At 33.7% G+C, this 24,733-nt stretch overlaps 1 protein-coding gene across 5 annotated transcripts in view; it reads right to left on the reverse strand.

Moving 5' to 3' along the window:
- TTC21B (tetratricopeptide repeat domain 21B) overlaps positions 1–24,733 on the reverse strand; it is a 109,610-nt gene that overhangs the window by 21,096 nt on the left and 63,781 nt on the right. For 4 of the 5 annotated variants that reach the window (XM_016433674.2, XM_007494302.3, XM_016433673.2 and 1 more), the window contains 6 exons: positions 22,175–22,285; positions 20,338–20,476; positions 18,364–18,470; positions 15,248–15,436; positions 13,987–14,097; positions 8,557–8,638 (listed from right to left, as the gene is read on the reverse strand). In XM_016433674.2, the coding sequence (XP_016289160.1) occupies positions 8,557–8,638; positions 13,987–14,097; positions 15,248–15,436; positions 18,364–18,470; positions 20,338–20,476; positions 22,175–22,285 (739 nt within the window). The remainder of the gene's footprint in view (positions 1–8,556; positions 8,639–13,986; positions 14,098–15,247; positions 15,437–18,363; positions 18,471–20,337; positions 20,477–22,174; positions 22,286–24,733) is intronic. The other variant, XM_056797221.1, reaches the window with a different exon arrangement.

The following is a 24,733-nucleotide window of genomic DNA, read 5'->3' on the forward strand; positions in this document are numbered from 1 at the left end:
AGCTCTTTGGTGACCAGAATCAGCTCTGTTCAACAGTTTTTCTGCTTTTCGAATCTTCCATGGAATTCTCAATTCTCCCTTCCCCTGCTGGCTACCTGAATGTTCTATCTGCCTCTCCTGGGTTCATTTCCTTTAAATCTCAGATTTTCCTCTGCTTTTGGCCATTTCTCTTGACTACAACTAGGTAGTCGTGGCTGGCACATAGCAAGCACCTTGTAAATGCTTGCTTGGTGTAGGGTACATACAATTCCTAAAACTGAAATGGTGTAAAACTCCTAAAAAAGGATTAAAAGATGAATGGCTGAAAATCATTAAAAAGGCTAAAAAATTTATAGAAAATATGGGTCTTATTATATTAACTAAACAGTGAAGTTACATACTTTTTCTAGAAAAATATCCCTGAATTAAGAGTGTGAGGGTAAACACAATATACTCGATATACTAGGGAAAAAAGAATATGAGAAAAAGGAAAAAAGAGAAGCTAAAAGAGAACAGATGGTAGGAAAGTTGACTAGCTGGGAAAAAAATTTAAGCTGCTTAGAGGTGTTTAGTCCTCAGAACGGGTAACAAATGTGCTAAGTAATTAATACTTATATTTTAAATAGCAGCATATAAAAAACTGAAACAGTCAAAGGTAGAAACTTTTAAAATGACCTCAGGTAGCCTATAGCTATGACAAAAGACAATCTAATGGATAGATATTACTGCAATTTTTGATGAGAGGACTCCTATTCATCTTGGGCAATTCTCATCTATGTCCTCCCATAAGATTGCCATGAGGGATCCACTCAATATTCTGGAAGATTTACTCTCAAGGAAATCAGTGGAACAGGAAAAGACATAATTAGAGAAATGTAAATTAAAATAATAAAATGGTTAGCAATGAGCTACTTAGGTTTTTTCTGTCTATATTTTAAGTAGACTTTTTCATCGTTGGTGACAGAAGGAATCAATGACAAATGGCCTCTATTACTTTCTTATCTCTATAAAATGTTCATGAAAAGGATCTATGTAGTCTATTTTTCAATGATGAGAATACGAGAAAGGGTCAGACTTTCAAAAATTACTTTTTCATAATATATTTTTATTTATATAGTTAAGTATTTCCCAATCATATGTAAAGTTATTTTTAGCAATCTATTGAAAATTTTTGAGTTCCAAATTCTCTCCTTCCCCCAAATTACAAAGCATTTTGATAATGGTAGATAGGAAGTCATATAAAACACTGTTCCATATTAACAATGTTATAAAAGAAAATAGGAAACCCACCATAAAAACAAAGTGAAAAAAGTATGGTTCAATGTGCAATCAGAGTTCACCAGATATCTTTCTGGAGGCAGACAGCATTTTTCATCATGGTCCTTTGGAATTGCCATGGATCATTTTTTTTAATTATAGAGGTTGAATCTTTCACAGTTGATCACCCATACAATATTTCTGTTACTGTGTACAATGTTCTCCTGGTTCTGCTTATTTTACATTGCATGAGATCATATAAGTCTTCCTAGGTTTTTCTGAAATCATCCTGCTTGTTATTTCTTATATCACAACAACATTCCATTACAAAGATATACCACAACTTGTTCAGTCATTCCCCAATTGATAGGCATTCCTTTGATTTCTAATTCTTTACATTAACAAAAAAGAGCACCTATTGATATTTTTGAACAAAGAGGTACTTTTCCATTTTCTTTGACCTCTTGGCAATACAGACCTAGTAAAAGTATTTCTTGTGTTAAGAGATATGCAAAGAATTATAGCCTTTTAACAGTAGTTCCAAAATATTCTCAAAATAGTTGGACCAGTTAGCAACTCTATAAAGTATATTAGTATCTCTATTTTTCTACATTCCCTCCAGCATTTATCATTTTCCTTTTCTGTCATATTAGCCAACCAGATAGGTGGGAGGTAGTATATCAGAATTATTTTAATTTGCATTTCTTAGTTAATTTAGAGCATTTTTCCACGTGATGATTGATAGTTTTGATTTCTTCTTCTGAAAACTACCTGTTAATTTCCTTTGACCATTTGGCTAATTTCCTTATATATTTGAGAAATTATGCCTTTATTAGAGAAACTTGTGATTAATTTTTTTCCAGTTTTATTTGTTCCTTCTAAATTTCAGTTTTATTTGTGATTTTAAAAATCTCATATAACCCAAATTATCCTTCCTGTGAACCTTTCTATCTCATTTGGTTATAAACTCTTCCTTTCTCCAGATGAGATAGGTACATTTTCCCATGTTCCCCTAATTATGTAAAACATCTCTCTTTATGTCCAAGTTATTTATCCATTTTGTTATTATTATGTGAAATGTTGGTCTATGCCCAATTTCTGCTAAACCACTTTCTAGCTTTGCCAGCAATTTTTGTCAGATGTCGAGTTCTTGCCACCAAAGCTTGGATCTTTGTGTTTATCAAATACTAGATTGCTATAGTTGTTTACCACTGTGTATTATGAATGTAATCTGTTCTATTGATCCATCACTCTATTTCTTAGCCAATAATAGACTATTTCGATGATAATGGTTGTTTAGTCATATCTGACTTTTTTGTGACCCCCTTTGGGGTTTTCTTAGACAGGATGTTGCAGATAATGGAGTAGTTTGCCAATTTCTCCTCCAGTTCATATTATAGATGTGGAACTGAGGCAAACAGGATTAAGTGACTTGCCCTTGGTCATATATATACATATATATATATATATGTATGTATGTATATAGCTAATAAGCATCTGAGTCCAGAATTGAATTCAGGAAGATGAATCTCTCCAACTTGAGGCCTGGCACTCTATATATGAAGTCATCAACCTGTCATCCTGCCAAAATGATTACCACTTTGTAATAGAGTTTGAGATTTGGAACTAAGTCACTTACCTCCCCATTTTTTTCCTATTGATTGTTTGACCTTTTGTTCTACCAGAATGATTTTGTTTTTATTTTTTCTAGCTCTAACTCTTTGGTAATTTTATAGTTATAACATTGAATGTGTAGATTAACAGACAGAATTAGAATTTTTATTATATTGGTTCAGTCTACCCATTAGCAATTAATATTCTCTAGTTGTTTAGATCTGTTTTTATTTGTATATGAAAAGTGTTCTTATAATCCCTGAGTTGGTCTTGGCAGGTAGACTTTCAAGTACTTTATATTGTCTTCTGTTATTTTCAATGTAATTCCTCATTCTATCTCTTGCTGCTGGGTTTTATTAATATATAAAAATGTTGTTGATTTATGGGTTTATTTTATATCATATAAATGCTAAATTTGTAAATTGGTTAATTAGTTTTTACATGATTTTCTAAGGTTTTTAAAGTATACCAATATACCATTTGCAAAAATTAATAGTTTGGGGTCAGATAGGTAGTACAGTAGATAGAGAGCCAAGCCTGCAGTTGGGAAGCTACTTTCACATCTTATTTAGACACATCCTAGCTTTGTGACTTTGGGCAAGTTGCTTAACTCTGCCTGGCCTTTGCCATTCTCCTGCTTTAGAATTGATACTAAGAATGTAAAAGGTTTTTTTTGTTTCTTTGTTTTTAAAAATAAGTGACACTTTTGTTTCCTCATTGCTTATTTTCATCCTTCAATTTCCTTTTCCTGTCTTATGTTTATAACTAGCATTTTTTTTTAAAGCCTTACCTTCTGTCTTAGAATTGATTACTAAGTAGGTATCATCTCATTTAAAAAGGCAAATAATGTAACCTTATGGGTTATTTTATGACTTCTCTTTCAACTTTACCTTTTCTATTGCAATATTATAAATAGTATGGATAGCTGTTTTGGTGGAAGTGAGATACTACGGATGTATGGTTACTTGACACCCTCTGTGAGGATAGGCCTGACCGGCCTACCCATGGGTCTAGTGTGCTTGTCTGACTCTAGACCAGTTTAAAAAAACAAAGACAGGGTTTTATTTAAACCACAGTAAGCAGGACAGGAGGATTAGGGGAAAGGATGTCCTCCTCTAAGAAATTCTAGCTGTATCTCCCACCTTTCTAAGGTCCCTGCAGTTTCTTCCAGTTCCTTAGATCCCTTCATTGTCTAAAAATCCCCCGCTGTCTAACTTATCTGACTAAAATCCTCCCAAATAAGTTTTGGTAAGGTATATCATTGTACTTTAGATCAGGTAGGCTGACCCTTTATCTCAGGGATCAACTCTGGCTGGTTAGGCCCAAGATGGTTGTAGGCCTGTTAGTCTTCCTTCACTGGCTGGCCAGACAGAGCTCAGAGCAGCCTCTCAGGAGGCTGGAACACAAGTAGATAGCAAAGTATGACAGATGTCATCATACAGGATACCAAAGTTGGTGGCTTCTGTTTCAAGGGGATAGGAAACAAAACTCTCTTTTACTTGATAGAGATCCCAAGCAGGAGGAAGTTATTGCTTCAGGCTCTCCAAGAAACAGGAAACCAAAAAGCCCCTGGCAATTCTCTGTGTCCCCTTTTCTACTTTTCCCTCACATTCCAGAACAGTCTATACATAGCATGTGGTAAATCCAATACACTGATCTCTGTGAAAAATTCTTTCTCTTGCCTGTTTGCACTCATTTTTCTCCTTTCCTCATCACACTATGTTTCTCAAGTCTTTTGTTTGAAAGTAAAATTGTCTATTTAGCTCTGGTCTTTTCATCAAAAATGCTTGAAAGTTTTTTATTTCATTAAATATCTTTTTTTTCCTTTGAAAGAGTAGATTGTTTTGCTGGGTAGATTATTCCTGGTTGTAATCTATGACATTATGCCTTTCTGAATATCATATTCCAAGCTCTTTGCTCCTTTACCTGGTAGCTGTTAAATCCTATGTAGTCCATATTATGGCTCCATAATATTTGAATGGTTACTTTCTGGAAACTTGAAAGCATTTCCTTTTTGACCTAGGAGCTATATATATATATATTGCTAGGAGTTTTTGTTTTGGAATTTCCTTTAGGTGGTAATAAGTGAATTCTTTATCTTCTGGTTCCATGATATTGAGGCTATTAGGCCAATTTTTCTTGATAATTTCTTAAAATATATCTAGGTTCTTTCTTTGATCATGGCTTTGAGATAGTTCAATAATTCTTAAATTATGTCTCCCTTGATCTATTTTCCAGGTCAGTTATTTTTCCAATGAGATATTTCACGTGTTCTTGTTTTATCATCCTTTTAACTTTGTTTTATTTTTCTTGATTTCTCATGGAGTAATTAGCTTCCAACTCTAATGTTCTAATTTTTAAGAAGTTATTTTATTATTAGACTTTTATAATCTTTTCCCATTTGGTCAATTTTGATTTTTAAGAAGTTATCTCCATCAGTGAATATTTCTACCTCTATTTGGCCACTTCTAAGGCGTTATTTTCTTTGGTAATTTTTTGTGCCTTTTTTTGCTGTTGTTTAGTTGTTTCAGTCATATCTGACACTTTATGATCCCTTTGGAGGTTTTCTTTGGAAAGGTATTGGAGTGGTTTGCCATTTCCTTCTCTAGCTCCTTTTATAAAGGAGGAAACTAAGGCAAATAGAGTTACATCTGTGTAATTAGAATCTGTTACCCTAAAAACTATAATTCCCAGCACCCCATTCTCCTCATCTTATGTGCTGATGTAGGGAGGACATAAATTTGGTGTAGCCCTGCCTTTCATTCTCTTGTCTTCCTGTCAGAGCTTTGATGGAGAAGGCTTTTTAAACATGTAAGGAAAACTTAGTCATGTGGTCTTCATTTTGTTAAAGAATTAGGTTTTTTAAACTTCTATTTCCTTTTTATTCCTTCTACTTCAAGTGATTATTAATAAACTTTATAAAATTAATACTTGGAGTTGCTGTTTATTAATTTAAATCCTACGATTAAATCCTACTTGCCCAGGGTCACACATAGCTAGTATCTGAATCTGGATTTGAACTTATGTCATTTCTTTACTGAATTTTTCCTCCACCATTCTTACTTGACTTTGAACATTATTTTTAGTTCTTCTAGGAATTCTTGCTGGACCTGTATACAAATTCACATTTTTTCTTTGAGACTGCCTTATGGTGTTTTGACTTCAATGTCCTTTTTTGAGTTTGTGTCCTGATCTTCCCAGTTAACATTGCTTTCTATGGTGATTTTTTTTTATGCTTGTATTGTTTGCTTATTTTTCTACCCTATTTCTTGACCTTGAAACTTATGTTAAAAATGGGCTCTCCTCCTGGATTTTTGGGAAGGGCTACTATATCAATGTTTGGCTTTTTCTTTCTGTCTTTTAAAAAAATGTTTGGCTTGTTCACAGAGTTTTTGAGGACTACTTCTAGGAAGCAGGAAGTTTTTGGTGCTTCCAAAGTTGTGTGATCTGGAAGAGGTATGGATTCTGCTTTCCTGGTCTACACTCTGATCTGTACCCAGAAAGTGCCTTTGATCCAGTGCCTTTGGACCACAAGTGAGATTGTTCCTCAGGGTCCCCAATTCCTTGAGAGTCAGAAGGGATGATATTCTTCAGGATTGCTGATTTCTTGTGACCGAAGGCAATACTGTCCCACTCAATCTAGAACTATGGATTCAGATGTAGGTAGAGACAATTAAGTTGAAAAATAGCATCTGGTCCTATGTATAGGACCTACGTAAGAGTTCCCTGTAATCTCTTTCTGACCCAAGTCTCAGGTCCTCTTACAATCTCTGGCTTGAGGGATTCTAAAACCATTGCTGTTTCTGTTGTCAATATGGGGCCTCATAACTATTATCTGCATGAGCTAAGTTTAGCTTTCACCTCCATGTCATAGATTTCTCTCTTTGACCCCCTAAATTGTCTTGGGCTGGAAGAATGTCTCACTCTGACCTTTTGCTGGCTATACCACTCCAGAATTTGATGTGAGGGGTTAATTTTAAAATTTGTTTTGAAGAGAATGCTGAGAGAGCTCAGCTGAGTGTTTTCCTTACTCAGCCAGCTTGGCTCTGACCCCAGAAATCCTATCACTGATGACTTTTTGAAAGTTACAGAGCCTACAAGATTTTGCTGTGTTTACTATTTATTAATTACTAAAAAAAGCATTTTATTCAGCAGAACAAAATGCAACTTTTAAGATTTTTTTTTAAACCCTTACCTTCCATCTTGGTTGGCTCCAAGGCAGAAGAGTGGTAAGGGCTAGGCAATGGGGGTCAAGTGACTTGCCCAGAGTCACACAGCTGGGAAGTGTCTGAGGCCAGATTTGGACCTAGGACCTCCCATCTCTAGGCTTAGCTCTCAATCCACTGAGCTACCCAGCTGCCCCCAACTTTTAAGATTTTAAAAATTCTTCTCTACAAAGTATCTCCCATGCATATATGATCATTCAAGACTGACATATGCAAAGATAACATTGTTCAAAGAGTGTTTGAAATGTTAATAACAAGCAGAGACAGATGTTTGCCAATGATGTCTGCCAGTATCATACAGGATTCTTTGTCCAAAGACCAAATGACAAAAGGATTACTCATGGAAAGAGGTTCCTCTAGATGTTCTTGTTTTTAGATGATACTAAATGAATAAATGAAACCCTAGAACCGTGATAGTGAACCTATGGCAGATGTGCCACAAATGGCATGCAGAAACCACTCTGTGGACACTTGTGCCATGCCTTGAAGAGTTAGTTACTAAAAAAGGCAGAGGGACTCTGACAGAGCTGCTCCCTTCCCCCTCTTCACTGTACCTCCCCAACTCCTCCTCACTTACTCCCTTCCCTGAGTGGAATGCTCAGGCCATTCCCCTCCTTTTCTCCTTTCCTTATCTGGGTATGGAAGCAGTGGAGGGGGGCATTGTACACAGTCTGGGAGGGAAGGGACATGGCATGTGGCCTCTAAAAGGTTCACTATCCTAGAACATCACACAGTTTGGATTAAAGAGCTCTACAGAAACTCAAAACAAATTAACCTAGCAAACCACATAGGCAAACTCAAGCAGATGAGGAATTAGATGGGTAGGCTATTGATTCAGTACATCAGTATATATATCTTGGGTGAACACTAACAAATAGATAATCATTAAGACCTGGAAATGAGTAAGAAGGGGAAAGGAGGGCATGTGACATATGAGAAATTGCTCAAAGTTTTCAGTGATTCTGAGCTACTCCTACTAGCTCATTGTTCAGCACTGTAAAACTCTTCTTTCAATAAAGTATTAATATTTCTCTGGTGATCCTATATGATTCTAAATCCTGGAATGTCATGATCTCTACCAATGTGCATAATTGGAGGGTCCCCAGAAAAGATAATAGAAAAAAGTGAAGTTATTCAAATACATTTCCATATAAAATGTTCTAGTAAATATACTGAGTGGTATAATTTCTGCTTCTTTGAGTTGTCCATATATTAAGAAAGACTAACTGCCTTTGCTATATATTACCTCAGGATCAAATATCACTTAAGTGAAATCACAGGACCTAGGAACAAAATGCTTACTGGACTGCCTTTAAACTGCAAAAACCTTTCAATGACAGAAATTTAACAGACATGCATATAAGTATTATTTTATAAGTTTTCCAAAAGAATTATGATAAAGTATTCTTGTCTAATATCTATTAGAATAGCAGCCTAGTATTATTTTCATATTTTTAAAGTATATTTAGAAAATATTTACCTGGTTTGCGTTCTAAAAGCTGTTGAAAATGAAACACTGCTTGTTCATAGTCCTGTTTTCTGAACATGAGATCAGCCATCATCTACAAAGGCAAACATTAATTGTCCTAAAAATGTTTTCACATATTCAAAAGTGTTTTCTGTAACACTGGATTTATCAATATTAAGAACATAGCCTGAAAACACAAAGAAAGTACAAAGATCTATGAAAAAGTCTTTTTTTTTTTCACTCTACAGGATACCTTGGGGTACTGATTCTAGCTCGCTTTAAAACAACAGGAGCTTTGCTCTCAGATTAGCATAGTGGGAAATAATGAAAGATGAAAACTAGATCCCACTGTTAGCATAAAATTATAATTTCATCAGTTAAATTTTTCTAGGCACATTTTAAAAAGACTGATTACCGGAAATAGTCTGTCCCAAAGCAAGCAGTCAAATACATTTCATTCTCACATCACTAAAAGGGTCACACTAGATTAAAATGCTATGCAAAACTGAGAGTAGAAGACATAAAATAGTATTACACTATTGACTAGGTTTGATCAATACTTTAATAAAATTAAAAAATTAACATTCTCACGAGGGTTTCTCTCTTTTTTGTTTATATTTTAACAGTATGCCTCTCTTGCTTTTCTTCCTTAGAGATGTCAAAAATTAAATCTGAATCACTGAATAAACAGGCATTTTAATCTTGGAAGTCTATATATTATCAATCTAACCATTTAATTTTATTTAGTAAATTGAGGTCTAGGGCTGTTGGTTGATTTACTCATGGTTAGATAATAAGTAGTAAAAATAGTTGAGGTGGACTATAATTTGAGGGAGAAAAGTTAACCCTCTAGGTATTCCTAGTACTTTTCTTGTATAGCAGTGCTTCAATCACAGGATGTTTCTTTTATAAGGCTGTAGGGCTCCTTGGAGATCTCCAAAAAGAGAGGGGTTAATTTTTTTTTTTAAATAAGCCTCAAGCATTTTCCCTTTTTAGGAGCCCTAACTATAGAGTCATTCATAACATGGACTATTGTTATTAAGTCTCCCCTGGGGGAGAGGAGACTCAAGAGTGCAGGAAAGAATTTTCTTGACTGTTTATTGGCTCTTTAAGTTCTTTGTGTTTAGAGTTTTTTGAAAGGTGAAATAAAATCTGCTCAGTATTCAATTTATTGTTAGTCTGAGTATTTGTTTTCATGAGAATGGAAAGCTCTTTTACTTTTTTTTTCCCTTGCAGAGACCTAGACATGAACAATATTCAGATGTTCCCAGGGGAAGCCTGGGGATATAAGCCAAAGAGAAAATTTTGTGAGAACTCTTAACCTCTCTCTCCTGAAATCCCTGCCACATTTGAGCTCAGTCTCTCTAAATCCAGACATAAGGTCTAGACTACAGGTTATATCTCTTATGTCTATCATACCATCAGTAGCTTCTTTGTAGCAACTTCCAAAAGAATTCCTGTCCTTTCCTCAAACTCCAAAGAACAAAAATCAAAACAGACCTTTTCAAAACTTATACCAGTTCTAAAACAGCCTAAGCAAAAATATGTTGTTGGGTGAAAATAATATCAAAAACTGTATCTGAACAAATTCTTAATTTTAATCTCTAATATGTTAATATGGCCTAAGTATTCCTTGGGCAAGAAAAACATTTCAGTGCTAAAAAAGAAAGTCTAAAGGAGGAACACTGCAGATCAAATACTCTGGTGAATAAACAAAATACTCTGTCCATACCATGTACAAATAGTTGTTAAATGAGACAGTATGAGCGGACCCTCAGAGTTCAGCTTTTAGGCATTAGTTACTGGCCAAAAAAGGTTAGATTATATTTAGTTCAAACAAAGTCAACTGAGAATTTATCTGCCAAGCTATAGAATCTGTGTATGTGTGTGTGTGTGTATGTGTGTATTTTAAGTCCAAACTCCTGAAGTTAAATTCTGTGTGCTAGGCAGTGTGCTAAATGCATCCTAATTATTATATCATTTGATCTTCACAACCACTCTGGGAGATAGGTGCTTTTATTATCCTCATCTCACAAATAAGGAAACTGAGGCAAACCAAGGTTACATAACTTGTCTATGGTCACACAACAAGCTAGTATCTGAGGCCAAATTTGAACTCAGGTCTTCTTAACTCTGGGCCCAGTGCTCTATCCATTGGACCACTCCCCAAAATCCTTGAAAAACACGCAACATTTTCTAATCACACATTTAGTGATGTCATAACTCTATTTATTCTCCAAAAATAAATATCAGTTTGCTTTTTTCTGATTAATATAAGAAGTCAACTAATGGAAACATAAACTCAACTTCTGACATTACTCACTTAACTATGATGCATTTTTCTGAATAACCTTACAAATTAACTTAAGCTTTGCAATATGGGCAACAATTCCGGGGTTGCCTAGCCCTTAAGGTTGTTCTGTCTTAGAACAAATACCACCAATTCTTTTTTTTAAATAATTTTTATTTGATCAGTTCCAAGCATTATTTATTAGAGACAAAGATCATTTTCTTCCCTCCCCCCCATAGCTGACACGTGATTCCACTGGGTTTCAAATGTGTTCTTGATTCGAACCCATTTCCATGTTGTTGGTATTTGCACTAGAGTGTTCATTTAGAGTCTCTCCTCAGTCATTTCCCCTCAGCCCCTGTAGTCAAGCAGTTGCTCGATGTTTTTACTCCCACAGTTTAATGATTTTTTTTTTAAACCCTTACCTTTGGTCAGAGTGGTAAGGGCTAGGCAATGGGGGTCAAGTGACTTGCCCAGAGTCACACAGCTGGGAAGTGGCTGAGGCCAAATTTGAACCCAGGACCTCCTGTCTCTAGGCCTGGCTCTCAATCCACTGAGCCACCCAGCTGCCCAGAACCAATTGCTTTTTTTAAAGGAAAAAAGATAGGCTTTTGTTTCATAGAGGAGATTGGGATCTTTAAAAGTGCTACATGATTTCCCAAATGTCACCTCACCCTGTCTTTCTATTCAGTTATGAGGCCAGTTTAGTGTCCAAACTGATATGTATTCTTGATAAACCAACTCTATTATCTGTCCAGTTTTATGCAAGTCAAAGTTTGGAGAATAGGTATTCTTTATAGGTTTTATTTTTTCCTGTTAAAAATAATTTTTTAAATTATTCCCTTTGAATTAAGGTGGCTAGAATAATAGATCAAAGGAATCCTGTGTATAAAATTTACTTAAATTTTAATAAAGTAATATAAATCTTTCATATTGTTTATATAGAAAAGAAAGATGAGAGGCAGCTAGGTGGTTTCCTGGTTTGGAAGCCAGGGCTGAAGAGAGGAGTTTTGGGGTTCAAATCTGGCCTCAGATACTTCCTCACTCTGTGACCCTGGACAAATGACTTAATTCCAATTGCTTAACCTTTACCACTTTTCTGCCTTGGATTCAATATACAGTATTGATTCTAATATGTAAGGTAAGAATTAAAAAAAATGGAGAAATGAAGACAAAATCTAGTATAACCAAGTGGATTTTGAATTGTTTGAATGGCTGGGCCCAGAGAAAGTTACAAAAGATGTGATGCCAACTTAGCAAAATGCCCTACAGATTGGTTCTTGGTTCTATGTGATTTAAGGTTTCTATTTATTACTGGATAAATATAGAGATGACAAGGTTATTCAATTTCAAATGAAAAAAGTGGAAAGTGACACGTAAAATAATAGTGACAATCAGAATTCAAAAAACCTTGACAGAACATAGAACTAAAAAGAATAAAACAAAATTTAATTGGGATAAATGTAAACGTTTTACTCTTGGGAATAAACAAATCAATCTCACAAACACAAAATGAGGGAGGCACTGCAAGACAACAATACATTTTAAAATATGTGTAGGTTATAGTGTTCTTTATACTCAATATAATTCAACAGGGTGCTAAGGAAGAAAGTTAAAGCAATCTTAGTCTGCAGCAAGTGAAGCAAAGTTTCCAGGGATAAGGAGAGATAACAGGATCATTTGTACTCTGCTCTATGAAGAGTATGTCTAGAGCTCTGTGTTTTGGGGGGCTATATTTCATAAAATACATCCCAAAATTTCTAGAAATCAGCAGAAAGAGTCCAGATAAGTCTTTGCTTCATACTATATGCTATATGTAGGTCAGTTGAAGGAACAGGGAAATATTTTACCTGGGAAAGAGAGGACTTAGCAGTGTTCAAGTATTTGAAAGGGCTGCCATGTTGATGAAGGTTCTGCTTGGCCCCAGAGGGCAGAACTAGGAACAATGGAAGCCACAGAGAAAAAGGTGGGGCTTGATGGATGTAAAAACTTCTTACTAATTAAAGCTACAGAGAAGCAGAATGCACTGCCTTAGAAGAGTTTCTTCCTCACTGGAGGTCTTCAAGCAAAAGTTGAAAAATCACTTAGGTATGATGTAAGACAGATGTGTCAAACACAATGCCACAAAACTACTGAGAGTAGCCCAAACCAGATTAAAATGTACTTAGGAAATATTTAACAACAAAAATACAATAGAACACTGATAATATTAAAATGTGCTTTTCATTAAGCTGCCCATAGAGATCCTTCCACATAGTTTAGTGGTCTGTTTTTATTTGAATTTAATACTATTGGTGCAGAAGACTTCTTTTTAAAGTATGGATTAGACTGAATGGCAACTGAGGTCCAATTTCTAGCCATTTTTCTTTTTTTTTTAAGTTGTCATTGCTGAAGAATGCATTACTAAGTGGCCACTTTACTGATAATGAGCCTTTTCAAATTAGCTAAGTTGCCTCTTAGAAACCAAGTCTTCCCTTGCATAGATGATGGAATTTGTGATCCTAAGGCATTATGTTTCTATACTCAGGGTTATCTACATCAGAGTAAATCACTGAACTTAAAACTGTACTTATAACATAAAGGATTTCTTGTTGCAATTGGAATTTTAAGCAATAAAGACCATGAGGCCATTTCTTCAATAATAACATTATTTAACAGAAGCATATGGCCTATTAAAAAATGATCGATCTTTTGCCTGCCTTTTACAGGAAAGACACTCCTACTTTCTCTTTATAGAGAGATCTGTCCTCTTTCTGATTGGCCTAACAGTTCGTCCTTTAGACCTCTCCTAGCAATGATAATTGGCAGATATTTTGAAAAAGAAGGTGGGTATTTATCCAAGTAAGGGGAATGTCAATTCATCCTAATTTAGAAAAAAGGCCTTAAATTCTTTCAAAGGCTTAGCAAAAGAAAAAAAGATCACAATACAGTTGAGATGCCTAAAGGCCTGGACTATTTCAGGATGACGTTGGAAGGCCAAGGGCTACGGGCAAATGAAATATTTCCATAGAAATATTAGTATCAAATCATATAATCAAACATTCTAAAACTTTAACCTGGAATGTATGATTATATTTCAGCAACTTATATTTATCAAGTGCAGAGAAAATAAATATTTATCATAGTTAGATTTCATAGCAAAATTCACTAACCATGGTAGCAGCTTCATTATCTTGGTCATTCTTCAGTAAGAGTGCACAATGACGTTGACAGGCATCAGGGTCATCTTGTGCCAGGTACAAACGTGCAAGTTCTAACATTGCCTACACATATGAAAAAAACTGATTAAAATCATAACTAATTTTTCAGGAATCTCTAGGACTATATTGTGAATGAGAGAAATATTTCTTAAAACTAAACTAAACTTTCGGAGTATCCAAAAAAATACCCAAGTTGAAAAATATAGGGCTAGATCCTAAATATAAGATAATGATAACAGGAAATGTAGGAAAACAACAAATATTTTCCATGTGTTTTTTTTGTAACTTCTGGGACTCTGAAGATTGGTAATTTCAACTTTTATAAAGGCAATGTGGTGTAGTAGGAAAAAAACTTAACTTGGAGTCAGGAAAGATAAGTCCTTCCTCTACCACTATTAACAAGCTCTGTGACTTATGGCAATGTACAACTTCTTTGGACAATGTTCTTTACATGTAAAACTAGATTAGATTAGATTAGACTAAATGATCTCTAAGGTTTCTTTTATTCCCCAATACTAAACAAACTAATCCTAAACCTCTGGTTATTAGGTAGAAGTTTTTGTTTTGTTACATTTCATTAATGCTAAAGAATAATTAAAATTTTCTCACTTCTAGAAGCAATATACTAGTTTCAAAATTTTCAAGCGCAAGCTTTAGCTTTGAGAATACAATGATGTTTTGTCTCATCTCTTATTCAAGAATTTTACCTATATAATATAGTATGCTTGTTCAGCTTAATAATAAACTAAGTAGATATTAGTAAGAGTAATCAAATTTCAGCTAGCAAAATCAGGAAAAACAATTAAGCACACATTTTTATTTTAGATATGTCTACCAAATATTTCCCCACCTCAATTTTACTAATTGTGCCCTAATCACAAAATGTATGTATAATTTGAAATTATTTGAAACAGATTACTAAATCACAAGATAAAAAACATTAAAAAGCAAAAGATTTATTTTATAATTAATTATATACTTTGAATTTTCATCATCTTCATTTACTAAACATTTCCAATTTGAGGCATGACACCAATATTTTTGGTTTTATTCAGAACTAGTTTCCTAACACTATTTCTTTAATTTTAAAAAAATGTAATTTGTGTTAGATTTCTCCTCAAATTTTTATAAATAATATCGTCAGAATTCGTTTTTCAGAGCAATTTGATATTTGCTATCAAAGATACTATGAAAAATGTATAAAAGAACTGACCTTGTTATCTGTTTCACAATAAACAAGAGCCTCTTTGTAAAATTTAATTGATTTCTCATAGTCTCTTTGAGCAGCAGAATGTTTTGCAATCTCTGCACAAATTTCAGCTGCTAACTGTTTCTGTGTGGGGACTGCATCTGGCTGCTCCATCTGAACACGTTTTAGTACTCGGGCTTGTAATTCTCGTGCCTAAAAGCAATAAAGGATAATGACATGAAGAAGTAGAAGAAGGAAAAGAAAAGAAAAAAAGGCATTCTAAATAAATAATTTCTAAATAACTATCACATAACATTTCATTTCCCACATTATTGACATAGTAGTACATTTGCAAACAAAATACCTGTCCTGCATCTCATTTTGCCTTCATAATTCATTTAAAGTGAAAATGCCCATGAAAAATTTTGCAAGTGAGACAATCTGTATTATCTTTTCTGGTGTATAAAAATGATAAAAGTCTTCTTTTGAAGGACTTTTTTTTTTTTTACATGATCAATAAAAGGTCGATTAAATATGAATTGGCATTTGTATTGCCCTAATAAGGGTTCAGCAAAGACTTTGGACAATGAGCAATTCTCTCATCAGTTTTCTTTTCTTATAAAACAAAGAGGTCAGACTAAATAAATGATCTCTAAGGTTTCTTTTCTCTAAATACTAAACAAACTAATACTAATTCTTTGCATACTTTATCTTTGGTGTGCCTTTTACTACATTATTAAATAATACATTAATACATTATTTTGAGTTTATTGTAGCATATGGTATACGATGTTAGTTTAAACATTAATTTATGCCACAATTCTTTCCAGTCTTCCCAGCAGCTCTTGTCAAAATTTTTCCTAAGTAATTTATGTTCTCAAGTTTATATAATTCTGGGTTTTTGAGTTTAACTTTACTTGATTCTTACTTTAGTATTTCACTGATCAAGTCTTCTGTTTTGTTGTTGTTGTTACTGTTGTTCATTCATTTTAGTTGTGTCAGACCCTTCATTATCCCATTTGAAGTTTTCTTGGAAAAGATATTGGTGTGGTTTGCCATTCTTTCTCCAGCTCATTTTACAGATGAGGAAACAGAGGCAAACATGGTCAAATAATTTGCTCAGATTTGCACAGCTAGTAAGTGTCTGAGGCTATATTTGAACTTGGGGAGATGAATCTTCCTGACTCCAGGCCTGGCACCATATCCACTCTGCCACTTATCCAACCCCTTCAACTTTTAATGGATAGCAAATAATTTTGATGGCTACTGTTTTGTAATATAATTTAAGGTCTGAAAGGTCTAATTCACCTTCATTCATATTTAAAAAAAAATATTTTCCCTCAAGTTCTAGTTATCCAAATTGACATTCTTATTTTTGTCTAGCTCAATAAATTCTTCCTTTGGTAGTTTCACTAATAAAGCATGAAGTCTTTAAATTACGTTAGGTTGAAGCATTGTTTTTATTAAAATTGGCACAGTCTGACCACAAGCAATTAATATCCCAATTATTTAAAACAGTCTTTATTTCTTTAAAATAATACAATTATAAAATTCATAATCGTATTTGTGCCTTCTAAATATTTAATAGATTTTGCAGGTATTTTGAATGGGACTCCTTCTACTCCATACTTCTGGTTTGTTATATATATCAACATATACATGTTGATTTACTTTATAAAACTACTATTTCATTTCATTAAAAAAAGCTTTCCTTCAATCCTAGAATCAATACTAAATATTGATTTCAAGGCAGAAGAGCAAGAAGGGCTAGGCAATGGGGGTTAAGTGACTTGCCCAGGGTCACAGAGCTAGGAAGTATATGAAGTCAAGATTTGAACCCAGGACCTCTGATCTCTATGGCTGGCTCTCTATCCAGTGAGCCCCAAAGCTACCCCTATACTACTATTTTATTGAAGTTGTGGTTTCATTTAGTTTCTTTCTTGCTTGTCTGGGATTACTTTATTATGCATTCTTAAAGCATCTTGTATCTTATACAATTTTGAAATCAATTTTGTATCACATTTGTTTGTAAATGTATCTTGTTTCTCCCTCCTGAACTATAATATCCTTGGAATTATTGACCATCATTGTTTTACTCAATTACTTAGCATGATACTTAGAAATATCCAGGACATGCTCAATAAGTGGCTGTTGAATTGTAGTGTACACTATTTCAAAACCAAAGAAAATTGCAAAATTTAATAGAAAGGTTATTCTACCTATTTAACTGGTGAATGTTTAAGCAATTTTCACAATTATCTAACCTGCAACAATTTGTTCTGAAAATTCAATTCTCAGAAAGCAGAAAAATCAAACTATTATCCTTTCAAGTCAGTTACAAATTCTATCAAACTATTTAGTATCTATAATCCAAAGCCACACTGAAACTCATCACTATGTACACACAAAAGGCTATTCCTATCACCTACAAATGGGAGAATGGGGGAAAAAAAGGCTTTTTATATAACCAAGACAAAAATAAGTAGCACATTTTCATTTTGTGTGAGCAAAGTACTTTGCTTTTTAACAGTATCAGGATAACTAGAACTATTATAGTTATCTTGCACTGTAGATGTCACTCAATTATATTGCTTTTCTTTATAAACATATGAACTAAGGGTTTATCAAATATCAGTAACTGCCATATTAGGGCACAAAATTTAATAAAAAGCAGAACGGTTATTACAGCAATACCTCAAAGTTTTAAATAAAGTAACATTTAAGTTATTCTAAACTAAAAACAAAAAGACTATAGAATGTTAAAAGTTGGTCCCTACTATACTTTAATGGTATCTATCCATCCCTTTTTATAGACTAAAAATGAGTAACTTGTTCAAGATCAAAGAGCTAGTCAGTGGTAGATCTGGGAACAGAACCTATATCTTTCAATTTGAAAACTAGGGTTCTTTTCCAAAGCATTGCTTCATTTTCAAACCAGTTTCTCAGAATGTTAAAGCCCAAATCACTGCCATTTCCTATAGCTTCTATATTTTATGAATTATCTTTTTATTGTAAATATTCTCTATTTAGGACCATTTTTTCTATCCCTGATTCAATTATGTGTGTATGAGGGTGATGATAGGGGTGACTACATTCTTCTCCTGCATGCACATGTGTATTATATTTCCTCTATTATTTACCTGTTGCAATGCAATGACAGCTTCTCCAGGCTTTTCCATTTTGCTATAAATTTTTGCTAAGAGAACTTGATAACGTCCATCTTCTATTAGAGCAGATAGTTCATTTACTATCAAGAAGTTAAATGTTGAAAAATAGAAAAAAAATTTGTTTTAACTCCGCAATAAAAAAAAGGCATTTAATAAAATTTCATTTTCTTGTTTGAGAAAATAATTAATTTTCAAAAATATGGAATGATGATTATAAAAAGTCCAGCATAGTTTAAGGTTGCTTAGAATCAGAGGGACAAACTTCAAATGATAATTACATCTTCTACATTAAGAACTAAAATTCTATAATACAAATGAAAAGCTTTAATTTGTATTTGATCCTTTTTCATCCTTTTACCTTTTTAAATCCTTCTCCTTACCACTTCTGAAACAAATGCTTTTGAGTGTCATGTTCCTCCAACCTTCCTGCCAATGTATTCCTACTGTATAATTGAAAATCTGTTACCCTAAAAAAGAACTACATTTCCAGGAGCCCACTGATTTCCTGCCATTACGTACTTCCTGTAGATAGGGGATATTAGGCAGGGATGTGAAAGGTCTCACCTCTTTACTTCCAGTCCAGAGCTTGATGGTGGGAAGGCGGGTGTTTGAACTGGCTGTGGGCACATGGTCTTTACTTTGTATCTTCTTTACTCCTTGATTTCTTAACTCTGGACTGGAAGTAAAGAGGTGAGACCTTTCACATCCCTGCCTAATATCCCCTATCTACAGGAAGTATGTAATGGCAGGAAGTCAGTGGGCTCCTGGGAAATGTAGTTCTTTTTTTAGGGTAACAGATTTTCAATTATACACTACCCATCATCCCACCTAACTAGACAGTAAACCAATCACCCTTCTTCCTTTCCCCTATCTTTACCACTGTAAAAGAAAAACCAAAATTTCCTTCAACTCATACCCTTAGTCCTCACTCCCTATATTGGGCAAGGACTCTTTTAGTCAATTCACCATGCTCACATGATTGCTTACACCTTTTTGGTGATGAAGGAATCACTAAATATAGTTCTTCTCATAAGATGGAGAAACTTCCAATTCATATCAACTATCCTGGTGTAGCATCCTTCCGGGACTTATCACATGTCTTAAAGACTGCTGTGTTTTTCTATGAAACCACTGGCTGAATTTATCTTTTATGTGCTGCTTCTCTCAAGAAGAGTATGAGCTCCTTAAGGTCAGGCCTATTTGTATCCCCAAGGCCTCATACACAGAAAATGCTTAATAAATTATTTTTCAATCATTATAAAATATTTTATTTACTATTTAAATGAACGGGTGAATAAATGTCCAAATGCTATCCATAAGAAGTAAAAGGCACACATTAAATAAAGCATAATAATCCATTTTATGACTTCTATAACTACTGTTACGAATCAAAGTGGAAAAGGGGACCTGGCTTGAGTATCATTTATAGAAAACCTAAGCATAATATCATAGCCAAATATTACTTCTCATCACTATCCAATTCAAAACTATTTCCTGTATTTAACATTAAAATGATTAAAAAATACAAAAACACTTAAGTGAAAATTAATTGAATATTTTATATCTTCAGCACCACTTCAAAATTCTGAAAAACCTACATATTTTTGTATAAAATTTTACTGTGGACAACATGTGTATTCTTGAAAAATATAAATTTAAGTCTTATGAACTGAATTTTTAAATTCACTAAAGGTGCTAGTCATTTACAGGAAAGAAGTCTTCTAGAGAGTAACAAACCATTTTATAACATAAATAACCAGCTTCCCATGAGTCTGTGCTGGATTTTCAAACATGATGTTTTGATAAAGAGTAGGATACTTGAATATTAAATAAAGAACTAATAGTAAATAGTTTACCAACATTTACATTTAAGCAAAAATATGTATTAAAAAACCTAAATTAAACAGCTAGGGTATATATAGTTTTAAATTAAGAAGATATTCATACCAGGTTCATGGGCTAAAGCATGTTGAAGAACTTTCTCTGCCTTTTCATAACGTTTCAGTTTTAGTAAAAGCTCAGCCAGGTCATAACAAAGAAAATTCTGTTGACCACTTTTCAGTGCAGCTTCATAGTAAGTGATTGCCTAAATACAAAACTCTTTTTAAAGGTGAGAGGCAATTTAAATAACATTCAACAATAGTTATTTTCCATGCCCTATAAACAATAAAGATATTAAAATAATAAAGATATAACTAATAAAAGAATAATCTTGTTCATAGACACATTTCCTAAAATAGCCTAAATTTTGTGAATTATGTATGGACAAAGGTTTAAAACTTCAAATATAATACATGACATCAAGGTACAATTTTTTTCTTTGAGAATAGGTCTCTATATTACCTAAGCTAAAGATGCAGCAGCTATTCATGGGCCCAATCACAGTACTCTTCATGATGGAAGCCTCTACCTCTCTCAGTCACGAGTATTATAGGCTATCATATTCAGCCCTAACATTCTTTATTTTATGAGAAGTTAATTAATTTAATGAAAACAAAATCCAAATGAGACTAGTTATGGTTTCAGCTTCATAGACCAATTAACCTCATTGTAATACAAGGCGAGGTGTAGAATATAAATATCTAAGGCTAATCATCTTAGAAATGTAACAGTCCTGAAGAGATCTGACAAGAGTACGTAGGCAATGTAAACCCATGACCAAAACCAAGTCAAAGTGTTTACTTACTGTGGACCAGAAGGAAATGGGAGGGTTATTAAGAACATTCATATTTTTCTCACATAGTAAAAAATGTATGTGAATAGAAACTTCAATATAACTTTAAACATGGTGGTCTGGGCTTTAGTTTATTTAGTTTTCTTAAGGAGCAAAAATTTACTGTATAAAATTGAAAGATTTCTATGTGTTCAAAAAGTCCTGAAAAATATAATGACAAAAGTTTTTGAGGTCAGCCAGTCAGTCAACAAGCATTTATTAAGCAATTATTCTGGGTCAAGAACTGTGTAAGTTCTGGAGCTACAAAGAAAATCAACAATTCAACATATGTAGTAAGCACCTGCTGTGTATAAAGAATACAGTATCAAATATTGAGGAAAACACATTTTTCTTAAGCCATGATTTTCTAGGGATTTTGCCATTTAAGTGAGGGATAAGATACACAGGTAATTTAATAGGTAACTGTAAGGGCATTATAAAACTCTTTGTTAGGGAAAGTCTGAGAGGGAAAGTTTTATCAAAAGAAGATTTAAGTCTGATAAGACTTCCAAAGAGAGGTAGCATAAGACTTGAATTTTACTTGTCAGTAAGCATTTATTAGGTGCCTATTATGTGCTAAGCACTGAGAATTCAAAAAGACAATCTCAATACTTAAGGATTTCGGCTTTAGAGGAGGGAGAGAGGAATTTAGTAGGTAAAGAGTCTAAGAATAGATATTTAGGCAAATGGAAGAGAATGAACAAATGTGGGAAGAGAGGACATAAGTGGAGAAAGATGGCAAGTACAATCCAGTTGACATTAACAAAGAAGGTAGTAATATGAAATATCAGAAAATATAAGTAGGTGCCAGATTATGGTGAGATTTGAATGACAAGTAAAGAAGTCTGAATGTTTTTTTAGGGGGCAGTAGGGAGCCATTTAATAATTTTGAGCAAAGTGATGATATGACCACATGTATGCCTTCAAAAAGAAATTCTAGTTTGTGAATACAATTCAAAGTTTTGCAGACATCAGGTGTGTACATATTACTTTTTGAAGAGTTACTTCATAGCTTGATGCTTGGGAAATTTGGTCCAGTAGATTATTCCTAACTACATAATATATAATTACCTTGGAATAGTTATGAGTCTTGACCAAGGCTTTCCCAATTTTACTTGCCAAAGTGCCATCTTTTGGGTTCTGCTTGAGAGCTTGCTCATATGCTTCTATGGCTTCTTCAGGCTACAATTGTCAGAAATAAGAAGAGATAAGGCTAAATTAATAGACCAAGAAAATTAACACAAAATTCTACTGACCGGCAAGTTCCTGTGTATCTCCCTCTTCTTAGACCTCTCTGTTCCCTAAGCACAACATTATTGAAAGTAGGTCAGTTACTAACTCTACAATAGCCTCTAGGTGTTTGGGTGAAAGGAAGTAAATTTCTACAGCAAACTTTTATTTTTTGAAATTGCCACCATCACATCAACCTTCAGTAACCACCTCTCTGAACAGTCATTAGCCACCAATACTTAGGCAAGATACCTCCACCACCAAAATGATGACAACTCTGAAGGCTTGATGGTTAGCAGTTTTTATCAAGAAAGTATTTTTTGGTTAAGGAATGTACATTTATTTAAACATAATACTACTGTACCCTTGATAGACTACAGTATAAAAGACATGCTTTATATGTACTGGAGAGTCAAAAAATTTGTGTGATGTGCTTTATTGCAATATTCACTAGAACCAAAACAAGAATATCTCCAATATATCCCTGTACAATGGACATTCTTGATCAATTTGGATGAACAGAATAGCTGCTTTGAGTGATTACATATCTCTTCTTGGGGATGCTGCAACACTCTTGGGCATGATGTATCCAGCTCAACTTTATTTGTGAACAGAAGTATTTGGAAGACCTTACAATCTATTAGGAATCTCTCTTTAACTTGGCATTTCCCTGGATCATTTTTATTACAGTGGAGGACATCTTTGACAAAATGAAATCTACCTATTTTAAGCTCTGTCTGAAATTAATGATAAAAGGGTAGTGAAAAAGGATTATCTGTTTTTATATCTTATAGGGAAATTTTGAATGATCTTGAATAATTCTGAGGTAAGCATGAGGATATTTTTTTAAAGAACTTGTAAAATGGTGTTTGGTTCCATAAACTAAAAGCACTGTGGACTTTTGTATCTGTTACATATTTAAGTCAATTGTTTCATGGAAAAGATGCATAGTACTAGTTGTGAAAATCTCACTAAGGATGACTCCAGTATGTGTGTAGATGATTTTAATAAATATTTTACATAGCCTACTGGCTATTAATTAATGTGTTCTTTTGCTTTTTCAGGGGGGAATAGAAGGTGATGGTGGATATTAGCACCACTTTTTACATGAAGCTTTTCCATATTCCCTCTATTGCTGCTCTTGCCTTAAGGTCCCCAAATTCCATATATTTCAGTTCTATTTTGCATATATTTACCATATAAAAATGCATAGGACCTCAATGAGAGATCTTAAGCTTCTTGAAGGCAGAGACTGTTTCATTTTTGTCTTTGTATCTCCCATTCATGACACATGGAAGGCACTAAATAAATGACTGAGTGATGTTAATAAAGTATGAGATTTTTTCCCCCTCACATCTTTGATATCATCTTTTTTCATATACCTTATTAATTACTCTCTTACAACTACTGCCTTGAGCATGTAATTCTGCTATGGATACTTGGCCTAATTTAGCTGCTTTTCAAGTATTTCCTTTAGTGCCATTTTTACATCCTCTATAATCTCACATATAGGTCAATGCATACATATGAATATATATATATATATATACATACATACATACATACATACAACAAAATCATGACATGAAGAGTCATGGATAAAGTATGTAAGTATATAATTCATAATTAGCATACATATTTATTTCACACTGATATTTTGGGTTGCATGATACATAAGATCAACTTATTTGAGCTTCTGCAGGACTCATGTAAGCAAGAAGTTACAAAGATTCTTGTCCGAATGACTTCTGATCAGGACTCATGTAAAAATGTATCATAGTTGTACATATGTAAAGTTTGTACAGAAAGAGCAATGTACATTTGTACAATGCTAATGGGTTAATTCACTAACATAGCATAAGGATATAATAATAGATTAACAATTAACACACAGGGAAATATTAGCGTAGGGAAGTTTGGAACTTGAGACAGCTTAGGGACAGAATGATACTATAGCTTATGATAAGTTTAGAAGACAGAACCTCAGGAGTTAATAGAGTTTATAAGAGTTCATAGTACAATTTTTATAGTTCACTGTGATAGGAAAATTTAGTTTGTTACAAAAATTTTACAATTGTTGAATCTGTTGTTTGTGTTCAAAATATTTCTGTATTCGAATTTGAATTTCCCTACCCTTTCCACTTTCCTGTAAATCCTAAATCTTAGTTTAGGATTTAGAAAGAATTAGGATACTGAGAATAGATTAGGATTTGTTATTTTGGGGCAAGGTGGAATATTTAGAATAGTATGTTTCATAGAATAGTTAGAATATATTAGTAAATCTTTAAGGTAAGTAATAAACTAATATACAAAGTCCAGCTGACTTTGTATAAACACAGAAATGGGGGATTGTGAACAAGGGGATGACCAAGAGCAAAGAGAAATCTGAAGTTTGAAGAG

The sequence above is a fragment of the Monodelphis domestica genome, chromosome 4 (genome assembly GCF_027887165.1).
Source record: "Monodelphis domestica isolate mMonDom1 chromosome 4, mMonDom1.pri, whole genome shotgun sequence".
NCBI classification, from domain to species: domain Eukaryota; kingdom Metazoa; phylum Chordata; class Mammalia; order Didelphimorphia; family Didelphidae; genus Monodelphis; species Monodelphis domestica.